Source organism: Brachyhypopomus gauderio, unplaced genomic scaffold, assembly GCF_052324685.1.
Source record: "Brachyhypopomus gauderio isolate BG-103 unplaced genomic scaffold, BGAUD_0.2 sc69, whole genome shotgun sequence".
NCBI classification, from domain to species: domain Eukaryota; kingdom Metazoa; phylum Chordata; class Actinopteri; order Gymnotiformes; family Hypopomidae; genus Brachyhypopomus; species Brachyhypopomus gauderio.
Genome location: NW_027506890.1, coordinates 1,529,454 through 1,542,432, shown reverse-complemented (window position 1 = coordinate 1,542,432; position 12,979 = coordinate 1,529,454). Strand labels below are relative to the sequence as shown.

General features: G+C 41.5%; 1 protein-coding gene across 4 annotated transcripts; it reads right to left on the bottom strand.

Moving 5' to 3' along the window:
• Nucleotides 1–3,236: 3,236 nt before the first annotated feature.
• Nucleotides 3,237–10,969, bottom strand: LOC143491011 (transmembrane protein 51-like). 4 transcript variants are annotated; one of them, XM_076989634.1, is made up of 4 exons: nt 10,685–10,969; nt 4,862–5,007; nt 4,249–4,681; nt 3,237–3,554 (listed from the first exon to the last, which is right to left on the bottom strand). In XM_076989634.1, the coding sequence occupies exons 3-4, from the start codon at nt 4,506–4,508 to the stop codon at nt 3,386–3,388; spliced, it is 429 nt and encodes a 142-aa protein (XP_076845749.1). In that variant the 5' UTR covers nt 4,509–4,681; nt 4,862–5,007; nt 10,685–10,969; the 3' UTR covers nt 3,237–3,385. The 4 variants fall into 4 exon arrangements, with proteins under 4 accessions (XP_076845749.1, XP_076845747.1, XP_076845746.1 ...); XM_076989632.1 differs by having other exon boundaries at nt 4,900–5,007; XM_076989631.1 differs by lacking the exon at nt 4,862–5,007.
• Between the last annotated feature and the right edge of the window lie 2,010 nt (nt 10,970–12,979).

Sequence of the window (12,979 nt, the reverse complement as noted above, 5' to 3'; positions counted from 1 at the left end):
TCAACCACAAAAAACAAAACACCTTAACCACAAATCCCTCACATCTACTCTATTCACAATGGGTGAACAATATTCATGTGCAAATTATCAGACACCACAGACTACAAAATGAAAAAGTGCACTAACATTAAACCTACATAGTTTTTCTTTTATCAGTTAGTCAGTGTGTTGCATAGCAGCTGACACACAGTACAGCTCAACAATGTGAACATGCTCTGTTAACAAGTGCAATACTGAACATTCAGAACACTGAACATCATCTCTGTGTTTTTTTTCTTCGACATTTAAAGTATACAACACGATATTGGCACAGCAGCCCCGAGGGCGTGTGCGTTTGCGAGGTGCCATCATCCTACGTCTGCAGCAAGACAACAGCAACCAGCAAATTAAGGATTAAGAACTAAGTAGCAACGCAAAAGGCCAGCCGAACTCATGTAGCTCCGAATCGGCAGTAATCCCTATAGCACTATGCAGCAGACACCCTGCTTTTAACAGGCTGCAGCAGCACTGGAAGAGACAACCAGCAGGCCTAAATACAGGGGGGCTATAGAGCAGGCACAGGTGCACAGGATTAGTAATGGGGTGAATGGGAGCAGGACAGATGTGGTGGGTGGGCGGGTGGCTGTGTCTCTCCTACTGGGTGCTGGGCGCACCGTGACAGACGGCGTGACCTGTCACCAACTCTCCATTTCCTTTCAGGGACACTAGCTGCATAGTTTTCTGTGGGCCAGGTTATTTTTCCTGTAGTAATAATAGTACTCGTTTGTGTTAGCAAGCAGCCTTTCCATTTTGATCATTCCTCCCCAATACCTCGATCACACAGCACAACCATTTTTGCAGTGTTACCGTGACACCTGTCATGGGTTGGGATATGTTGGGTAGCAGGTGAGCTGGCTGTTCTGAAAGTTGGCGTGTTGGATGTTTAGGTGACTGAGTCGGAGAATCTCCAAACATCTTGTTCCTGGTATGCGGTAATTAGTACCTACCCAAAATAGTCCAAGGAAGGACACCTTGTTAACTGGCGACAGGGTTATATGGTTGCAATATGTATTTATTTAAGTAGTGACAATATATATATTTATTCATTCATTTTGTAATGTGATGAATCTAGATGGAACCGGTGGCATTGAACATGCATTAATTATGTCGGTGGCTTTGCTCACCGTGTAGGTCAGGACGGATCTACAGTGTAGGAGAATGCTTGGTTATATAATAGATAGAATCCATGTGGAACCAGAAGCACCATTATGCATAAATCACTGGGAAGGCCAATTTGGGTTTTTACCAGTTGTTTGTCAGCTGTTGTCTTGACTACGTGGTGTTGCATGTTGCTTGTTTTTAAAGCGCTAACCTGTTATCCGCGCTACTCTTAAATAAAAGCTGCCTCAACCTTGGCGTCTGGCTCTCACCATACACCAACATTACACAAACATTCATTACATCACTAGACGTGTTTCAGTAGTCCTGATGTTTCCACACATACTTCCCTTAAGATCAGTCTGTTTTAGTTACAATAATGCCATTTTTACACATCCTAGTCCAATACAGATTTCAACAAAATATGTTGCATCTATAATTCTGTTAGATTTTGTTAGTTTTATTAGACTAACAAGCCTAAAAAGACATGAAATCTGAATATAGGTGAATGTTTTTATCACATGCACAGACAAAACATGGCCAAAACAATCCCCCAACAATCTGGGCATTTTTAGGCCCTGTTAATGCACCATGCTGATAACGAATGAATGAATGTTCAACTTATATAGCGCCTTTCTAGACACCCAAGGTCGCTTTACAATTTTAATACAGGTACAACTCTTACACAACCAATCACACACCGGTGAGAAGCGGCAGCCAATTGAGCACAGCGTACTCTCTACCGGGATCCACAGCCCCCTGGGGGACTGAATGGGGTGCAGGAAGGGGAGAGAGGACAGACCCCCAGAGCACCATCCACCACTGGGCACACAAGCACACACACATTCATTCTGAGACAACTTTTTTTTATTGAACATGAAGAGACACAAACACACTCAGGGAGAATTTGTCAGGGACTGCTAATTTTTACCTAACCTCCATGTCTTTGGACTGTGGGAGGAAACCAGAGACCCCGGAGGAAACCCACGCAGACACAGGGAGAACATGGAAACTCCACTCAGATAGGGACTTGAACCCAGGACCCCAGTGCTGAGAGGCAAACGTGCTAACCACCAAGCCACAGTGTTGCCCATAATAATGATAATCATATATAAAGTGAACTTAATTTATCCTCTCTAGCCACACACTTCTGTGAAGTAGCCACACACACACACACACACACACTGAGAAGCAGTCTGACCAATGCTTGCATGTAAAGCATGTACATGATCGACTAGTTATAATGTGCCAGAAGGCAGAACCTATAAAGAATGGTCAAAGCAATGTAGAAGCATCCGCACAGCATGAAGTACAGGAAGTAATGTCAATATAAAAGGAAAAGCCAAATCCTGGACAATTTAGGCATTGTAGGAATCCTAGCAGTGATAAAATGTCTTAACTCCCATAAAGAAGAACTGCACAAACAAATAAGTCAAACATCACACATTGTGAAAAGTTACCCATTAAGCACCATTTTGAAAAATAATGAATACAAACTCGTTTTTCATACTATGCTCAGAACGCAAATATCAGGGCAGTTTGTGTTTTTGGTTTAGTGGCGCATCCCTTGTATGTCCACTGATTAGAACAGACCAGTAGTATTCCAAAATGGTTTGGGAATAAAAACATGGCATTTAAACAGCAGTAGTCCGTTATAATGGCCTTGATGCCTTTGTGTCTCTGATGCCCAGTGTCTGGCAATCGGTAAAAATATCAGAGATTAGTAAAAACAGCAGCTCACATTATGGATCAGTGGAAGCTTCTTGAAAACTTGACTGTTTAAGTCACCTACAGGTCAGACATATTTTGATGGCATGGAAGCTATAAAGTACATCATAACTTTACTCTTTGCTCTGATACAACTCTACTGTTGTCCCTTTAAAATCAGACACCCATATCCGTTCTGAATGGGAGCACTATAATGAAGACAGCACCACTGATGCACTTGGAGGCGTTTACAATGTCACTGCAGAGTGAGAGCACCTCCCCTCACTTCAGAATTAGTGAACAACTGGTAAGTGTGACGCGGTGGAGCTCAGGGGGAAGTGCGTCGTATTGTGGCGATCGGTGATCGGTTCGATGCTGGACGCGGCGATATGCTGGCTGTCTTTCTGTCCAAGTCCTCTGATTTGACGCACCTTTCTCTGAAAGGCATCCGTACGAGTCCTGGAGTCCCGTTCCTACAGATCAGTGCAGGATGCGGGACAGAACTGTGTGCGTCTTGTCGAGTCTGGGCGGGTCGTGCTCACTATTCATTGGAGAACTCCGCCCCACAATCTGTCACCATCACATGCTCATAGGCTGGAAGGTCGGTGGTGCAGTAATTTGGTTCAGAGAGATGTCCAATAGTGTATTGATCATTGCCGACCACTTCCTCATAGCTGGGCACACCATAGCATTCAGCTTCTTCTCTTTGCCTACACATACAAAAATACAGACATATGTTGCTCAAATCGACCATGCTTTCATTTCCCCCCATATTTTAGGGTGGGGGTTGTTTCAACGATTTAAGCACTGAAAAACATTTAGCATAGAATGGGTTTCTAGCTTGTATTCTGTGCATTCAACATAAATGTTTTCACTTGTTCATATATGAACATCTGTTTTTCTTCTGTATGGGGTACATATGACGAATTTACAATACATTTAATAGTGTTGAAAAATGCAAATGCTTATTTTGTAGTTATACTTTAGCATTGAGAGAGGACATGTACTGAATTGAAAATGAATCAAGGTACACCGTGTAGCAATGTAGCACTTGACCTTACCCGGTTTGACCCCAGGTGAATAACCACACAGCCTCCAATGATGGAATCTAATTTCTCCCGTTTCTCAATTTATTTACGTGTCTGTTTGCTCCCTTACAAATAAATTTAAGCAAACTGTTTGCAGCTTGTCTCTCCATCTCTACATCGAAAAGGTTATTGTGTTCTTGAATAAACGTGTTCTGAGCAAGACTGACTGTGCCTAATGTCTTTAGAATGCTCCAACAACACCACTGCATCGGGGTCTGTGTTTGAACCCCTGTAACGCGTTCACTTCCTCGTCCTGACTGAGCGTGCTCGTTCTGCGGCTGGGCGGGAGCTAGAGTGTGCTGGAGGGTGCGCTCACCTCTCACCCCCCCCTGCTGAAGAGGGCACGCCGTCGCTGGACTGTTGCTCTCCCCGTGTACACTGTATCATTTTGAATACCAGAGACAGCAGCAGAAAGATCATGCCTGTGCACAACGGCACTATCGACCAGGAGATTTCGGGGGAGCCCGTGCCGCGCTGGTGTTTGCTCTTGTCCCTGTTCCACATTGTCATGATCACACCCATGACCACCAGACCCAGGCCCAGAGCACCCATGGCACACAGAGTGCGAGACTTCATGCTGTCGGTCTGGCCAGAGCTCGGAGGAGGCCGGCCCCTGTAGGGTATGGTGGCTCTCTCAGATACACGCCTGTCTCAGTCATTCCCGCACTTGCGTCTTTCAATTAATCTCATCCTGATGCTCTTGGAGAGGCGTCTGTGTTGTGCACTTTCTCTGGCGTGTAGTTTCTGACCTGAAAACAAGAAGCACAATTAGTCAACATTAACAATGATGAGTATTTTACTCAAAAACGCGAATCTTAAACTCACATTGGAAACAGTACAGCACTGTGCACCTGAGAAGATTGTGTTTAAAGTTCCAGATCATATTAATATGAATATTTATATGAACATGTTAATATTTACTTGCTTACACAAAGAAGAACATGGCAAACAAACAAAATAATAAAACCTTCCAGGATTCTTCCACCGAAGCTGGCTGCTCTTCATTCTCTGTTAGTGTCTGACTGTCACGAGAGTGTTGCTCTCTGACTTCAGATAAGGTGGCGTACTGCCCAAACTGCCAAGAGACAAAAGAAGCTCTTAACTGTATTTTAGTTGCAGTTGAAGTCATGTTCGAGATTTTTTTGGTTTTGTAAATCATGACTGCATCATTGTTGCTGTGCCATGCAGAACAGTAGAACAGAAGGTTTACAACTATATATTTTCCAATAGGAAACAAACAACTTTTTATAATACTAATGTACAATTGCCAAAGTATTTTACTGTGGTAGTGTTTTTATGTATTATAGAGTGTTCTGCACATTAACACTTCATGCCCAGATAAATGACTTTTCATTTCTCATTATTTCATTTTCTCGGTTGCCTAAGATTTTTGCAGTTGTATATAATCGCAATCACAACCAGAATTACAAATATGCTCACTTTTTAGGTAATATATTTCATTATTAGGAACACCTGTGCATTTGCTTATTAAAGTAATTATTCAATCAGCCAATCATGTTGCAGCAGCACAAGGTCAAGCGTGGCAGTTGTGTGAATGAAAATTAGGGCTGCCATGATTAGTCGACTAGTCACGACTATGTCGACTACTAAAATAGTCGACGACTAATTTATTAGTCTATGCGTCGTTTTTTTCCCTCTCCAAACTGCTGCGACAGTTTCCACTGCTGCGTCTGCGTTTCTGTCCTTGACGCACAGTTTAGTGGAAACCGGGGTAGACAGTTGACGACATCCCAGGACGTTATACAGACAGGCTCTGTTATCTAGTGATGGGCAAATGAAGCCTCTTGAAGCAATGAAGCTTTCCAACCCTTTGCTTTGCAAAAAGGTTCATTACTCGAGGCTTCATTCATCACTCACTAGTGACATCTACTGGTGAAACTGTAACAGCCTCGTCATTCAGTTGGATCATACTTTCAAAAATTTGTAAATGCAATATTGTCACAAAGTTTCCATCAAACTCATGTTTAGTAACAGGAGAATCAATTAAATCATACTTAATTGTCATGTTTTAATTATTAAAATGATTTGTAGCCAATCTAATCCTTGACCATTAGTGGTTGTGTTGGGTTTTCTTGTATGTCATGAACGTATTTGACAATGAAGATATGTTGTACTTTACTATATTGGGAATTGAGTGGTTGTTGAGGCAGACTGAATATTTTGAGTTAGAAACTGATTTAAAAAAAAACAAAATGTGTTTTAAATAATTGCTTTTTGGGGGTTCTAGATCTGGTTTGGTAGTCATGGCCTGGTGGTTAGGGAAGGGAAGTGGTTAGGGAACTGGTCTTGTAACCGGAGGGTCGTGGGTTCGATTCCCAGACCTGAGGCCATGACTGAGGCGCCCCTTAACCCTCAATTGTTCACTTATATAAAAATGAGATAAAATGTAAGTCGCTCTGGATAAGGGCGTCTGCCAAATGTAAAATGTTTTTAACATTACAAATAAGGTTTGCCTCTTCCAATGGTTTTTAGTCTGTTTTTGATGTGTGAATCTGATGTACATCCTGATCAAACAAAAAGAATTTAGAACGTTCCAGATTTTAAATTTAACCACCTTCTACAACACGAAGCAACAGGGTTCATAGCGCTTTTATTTTGAAAAACGATACGCAAAATGAAGCAATGACGTAGCCGATGTAATGCGAGGCCTCGTTTGTTGCTGATCACGTGATTTTGCTCAATCTAACACAAGCTCCGAAGCGGGGCTTCATCGGACACGCCCCTTTTTACTCGGTACACGCTTCGAAGCGTAGCTTCAGATGTCCCATCACTACTGTTATCGTGGCTACCCGGCTACGGAACTCAAAAGTGCGGGATCATTTTCCGTAGTCGGGTTCCGAAACGCGTGCAATATCTGCAAGGCAGAACTTGCCTTCCACGGCAGCACAACCACGTACCTGAAGCATGTTGTGGCTACTTGTGACAACGATGAATAGGGACCGTCATCTCTGTAATCTAAATTGCTCGTTAGCTGCTAAAGTTACCATAAACAGAGCGCTAACTTAGTACTTAATTATCGCAGGGTTGCCAACTTTTTTTTCGGCGTGAGATATCGGATGTGTGGTGTGTGAGCGTGTGAAGACGGTCAAATGCGTGTGTCTCACTCTCAATGCGTGAGAGTTGGCAACCCTGCTTATCGTGGTAACTGTAAAAGTTAACATTAGTGATGGCAATTGGTTTAATTAGCCTTAGCACGCATTCGTGTATTTTCTGTAACGTCAGTGAGACCAAAACTTTATTTTTGTGAATAACTCCTTAGTTTCAGGTCCCTACCTAATTTGATTTAAATATAGCGAAGTTTGATGCCAGAGACTAATGAAAGAAAGAAAAACCTAAAAAAAAATTCTTTATTAATGTAGGCCTATTTATTTTTGTGTTTTTAAAGGCAGTGCCTTATCCTTATTTTAATAATTGTTTGTTGCAACAAGCTGCATATTTCATTAAAGGTTTAATCTTAATTGTTTTTATTTTTAGTTATAGCTGAAATCTAATGATGGTTATATAATAGCAGTTGCATTCTAGTGTGATAAGCTGTATGTTTTATATTCAATTAACGTACAATCCGACTAGTCGACTAATCGCAAAACTTAATCGGTGATTAGTCGACTATTAAAATAATCGTTTGTGGCAGCCCTAATGAAAATGTCTTGCTGATCACAGGTCAGAGAAGAACAGCCATACTGGTTTGAGCTGATAGGAAAGCTGAGATTTTTAAATTTATTTTTTACAACTGAAAAAGTAAACATTTCTTGTTGTTCAGAACCTTTCGCAAGGTCCTTGGAAATACAATAAAATACACAAAATTGACTTCATACAATGCACCAGACCACCTGCCTAATACTGGAAATACTGAGATGTTCAAATCACCAAGAGTCAGGAATCACTAAAACCAAGTAGAGAAGAATGTGTGTAAGGCCACATGCCAGGTGGGAAATTCCGTCTTGATGACAGTGGTTCTAAGGTCTGACGTTCTTCGAGTGCACCTGGATGCATTACACTATGTCAGCATGGACGCGGACTTCAGAAAGCCATACAGCCAGTGACCTGGATGCGTTGTGGGGCAGGGGGGGGGGGGGTGGGGTTGGAAAATATCAATATCCCCTGTAGACCTACTGGTAACATTCTTACGATCTAATATTGTGGCAGCCATCACACAAAGTCAGTGTTTTGTAGACAAATCTTTAAAGACATGTCCCAAATTTACTAAGGCAAGTACACATCTGAGAAATAATAATAATACAATTAAAAGTAATAAATTATTTTAATGTTTATAGCTAAATTAATGCTTTCTGGGTAATCTGAATGAATAGCTTGTTTAATTAATTAGATTCCTTCCCATCTTTCATTTTATGCAAATTGGCATTTCAGAACATACATGTCAAATCTTGAGGTGGACTGAAGATAACAGCAGAACAGCCCAAGACATCAGGCTCCTGTCAGCCAAGAACAGGAACCCGAGCAGAATTAGGCAGAAGCCCTTCAAACTAGATGGCTGTAGAAAGTTTAGTCTGGTGAATCTCACTTTCTTCTGTGACGATCTGGTTTTAGGGTCAGCACTGATAAATCGGCAGCAGTTACGTGACTCAGTCACAGTTGTGGGTACAGCAGAAAGAGGGGCAGCCTGCAGCAGGTTTTAGAATAAAAACAGATGCATAAATGATTCTAAATGATGTTTGGAACAAGAGTAACGCTGAATGTACCGTAAACATTCAGAAAAGGCAATTTCCAATATGGTTTATTTTTACAAATCCTGCTGACCAATCAGGAACCTGAGAATTATCCAACTGTTTTCTAGTCCTTAGTAACAACCTGGTTAACTAGCATTTAATTTCCTCTGGGTCTACCTGTAATTACTGAATTTCAGATTTATCTATAGTGAAGTTCCTTCTTCCTTGAATTACAGCCTTTTTTCCTTTATCCCTACAAGTAATAATTCCTGATAACCTGATGCCGAATACTTCCCAATCCTACCTGGTTACGAGATGTTTATATTAATTAATTAATTGCTATTCAAGGATAGCCATACAATATGACTGCCACGTGAATGGCCAGATTTTTGTCTCATCTGGAGAAACTGTCAGAAGTGATTAGAAAAGTAGGTTCAGTGTAACCAGAATGATCTCCAGATCTGGATCTGTTCCTGTGCAACCTGCTGTGCATCACCATATGGCAACAGCGGAGGTGGCACAATGAGCTTTAGCCTCTGTGCTGCTCTGGACTGGCTGCCACAGAGCAGCAGTCCAGAGACGTAAGCTAATCATGCCACCTTCACGTCTCTTCCATTGTTTGAGAAGACCATGTTGTTTATGAAAATTAGATCTCATAAATCAATCTTGCAGCTTACAACTAAGCTAGTGTCTTGACCTGCTGAGTCCTGGTGGTTCTTTCTAAACTACAGTGTATTCAAGTATGAATTGACTTACTAAGTGTGAATGACACTTACTGTAAAGCATGTGATCCAATTAAGGAGAACTGTAGAAATACAGAATGAATAATACAATCATCTGTGATCAACAAAACTATATTTCATAGCCTTCATAAAATGGAAAGACATGGGAATAAAAATCTTGTGTTGTCACTACAAGGGGTTTAAAAGTGCACACGCATGGTGAGTGCACCAGAATGTGGTTAATTCTGTGGAAGATCTTGTGCACTCCCTCTGCCAGGAAGTGCCAGTTCTTTCCTGCTTTTGAATGGCTTTTTTTTTTTACCTCCAAAAAGACCAAGAAATAACAGTATGGGATAATAGAACATACCATGAAGATGCTACAGTTCTCACTGCACAATATACCTGTATTTCAATAGAATTCAGTTAATTATCCAATTAGATTTACATTTGATTTAAAACACAAAAAATACATACATATTTGAAATATAGTATTCTGATTTGTATTTGTACAAATTGATTAATTAATTAATTAAAACTTAAAGCAGTAGGCCTACCATCCATAATAACGAACCTGTGCATACAAGTATCTGGTGTATCTCGAAACCTTATTACTACTGAACTGCTGCTTTTCACACAACTACCTCTAAAAAAATCAGTTAAAAGAATCAGATGTAATGTAGTTCCAAAGTCCCACCTTTTTAAAACTCATTTTTTAATTCCTTTACCGTTCATACTCTTCAGTATCATTTCATGAGTTACCTACCCACAATGTAATAACTAAAGGTTTGTTAAGAAAAAAGATTTTGACAATTTTCTCTGTGGATTTTTCTAAAACGTACCTAGAGAGGACTTGAACCCATGGCACCCAGAGTGGCCCTTACAGCGACAGTGTTGTTGAACACTATACCAACCTTGTAAAGTATTTGTAACGTTACTAAACCCAAATAACATGCCAGAGAGTGTAACTAGCTCGATAGTAGTGACTTGGACACTTTTTTCAACATTAATTAATCACACTTAAAATAGTTGTATTAGATGCAGCACAATATAACAAAAAAGATGCCTTAATTGTCAAATTTGATCAAGGCAGTCCAAAGATATTCAAATTTAAATCGGCCTTAATTTTTAATGCAATTAACCTAAAACAAAAGGAAATCGTGTGATCAGGAAATGTGCTCTAGTTTTAGCATGTGGCTAGTTTTTCTTTTTCGTGTCCGCCGTGATACTTGGTTCATCGGACCAACACGTTGTCTTGGGACCCTTAAAACTATCTTAAACTGTTCAGACTGAGATAAAACTTCAGGAAACAATAAACAAGAATATAATGTAACAGTCCACTAACCTATTAATATCTTTTGAACAGTCCAACGATGTTTTTGAACGGTCCAAACGCGAAGTTAAATTTCAAGCAGGCTCAAAAAGAAATAGAAGCGCGAAATGCGAATTCTTCTAACGCAGGCATCCCCAAATGGCGGACCTCGGTCCGAATCCGAATCCGGACCGAGTGATTGTTCTGTCCGGACCCATGCCCAACATGATAAATTCACAAAATTAGATCATTTTCATGGAGCATTTTTCCGGCGAAAGACAGGCGCAGAGTCAAGCAGAAATGTGGGCAAGAGGCAGGGTTGCCAGGTCCTACAAAAATATCCCGCACAAAGTCAGTGTAAAACCCGCCCTTCAGAAGCCTAAATTAGCCCAAAGCCCAAAGTTGTTGGGGGGGGGGGCGGCGAGTGTAAAATGGAGACAAATTGAGTATTATATCGCGATCGATTCTTAGTGTTGACTTGTAACTCCCGTGGTAGCCCAACTCAAAAGTAGCCCAAAAAACCGCACCCCGCGACTCCTGAATTTTTATCCGCGGCTGGATTTTCAAACAAGCCAAATTTGGCGTGAAAACCGCGAACCTGGCAACTATGGCAAGAGGTTACCTCTACTACAGTTATTACGGTAATAGCGGCACTCAATTGTGCTAATCAAATCTTTAGTTGGCCCTGCGCAGCCAGTGCCGCTATCTCACCCGGGCAAAGCCGAGCAGAGCGAAGGTATGGCTTGTTCAAAATAAGAAAAGTTGATGCTGAAAACCACTGTTTTAAAGATGAGTGGACAGATAAGTTTAAAACATAAGCCAAAACATGTTTGTCTTATATGCTCAGAAACGGTTGCATTAATTAAAAGTGGCAACGTGAAACGCCACTACGAAATGAAGCACAGCTCTTTTGAGCAAAGTTATCCGCTGAAGTCCGAGCAGAGCACGCAAATTAACCGAACTGCCCAGTATGACAGATCTACCCGACTCATCACATCACAAAGAATCTTAGGGTTATATATAAGCAGAAAGGTTCAGTTAACTCCAAGGACCAGATTCTCATCCAGGGACCCAAATTGGCCTGATGGTGGCGCTATAGCAGACTATGTTGACTTTTGGTCCATATCTCCTACACCAGGGGTGGGCAATTAATTTTTACAAGGGGCCACATGAGAAACCTGAATTGTGTCAGAGGGCCACACAAACAATAATGACGTCATCATAATGGCTCCGCCCACCTCACGAAAACTTCCGCCAACGGCGGAGGCGTTTATACTTGCCGCGTCACATTCTGTGCAGTGTTCTCCGAAACGATGTGTGTTGGTATAAAGAAACACCCCTCAAAAACAGGGGAGGGAGCATTTACCTGACCAATTTTAATATTGCTCAGACCCTCCAGAAAGTCGCGATGTTGCGATTTGCAACTTCAACGCAACTTCAAGCAAACCCCGCGAATTCAGGGCGGTGTTGCAACTTCAGCCAATCACCGCAACTTTCCCGCAAATTTGACCAATCACTGATGTCGTCTTGATGTGACGTCGACAAACTCCCGCCTTACTTCCGTATATACGTTCAAGAGGAGCAGACTGAAAGCAGCATGAGCGACGCAAATAACGGCAAAAAGATCGGGAAAAGCAGTATCCCGGTACACTACATAAAAGCGGGGATAAACTGTCCAGATCCGACCCGCGAATTGATTATCTATGGCCCCCTGGATGGTATTTAATTACTATTAGAACCGGCCCGCAGGCCACAGCCGCCCGATGGTGTTTTGCACGCACAAACACTACATTCCCCACAATGCAACGGTAGCCCGCGAAGTCACTGCAGCTCACGCAAGCGACGAGGGTCTGAGATAAAGTTTATAAGTTTAAACTTTAAACTGAGATAAAGTTTAAAGTCAGAGATAAAGTTTATTTATCTCTGATCCATATCTATGAGTCACTAGTTCGCTCTGGCGCCAACCACTGGCGATCGATCTCGATATAATACTTAATTTGTGTCCATTTTACAGGCCGCCCGGTAACAACTTACGTTCGCCACCCCCTCCAGGTTCAAATCTCATTTCAAGCAATCTTGAAAAGTTGGCAACCCTGAATAAATAGGTAAATAGATAATTAAAATGGACTACTAAATAGAGGAAACCATACAACATTTACTCCCTATTGTAATGTACTCACAAAAAAGCAAAAACACACTGCAACTTCCATCGCAATTTTTTTTTAAAAACACCCGCAACATCAAACATTTTAGCCCGCAACAATCACAAAAAAGGCCCGCGAAATCCTGGTGGGACTGATTGCTTTTTGTTTCAGATTTGAAAAGTGC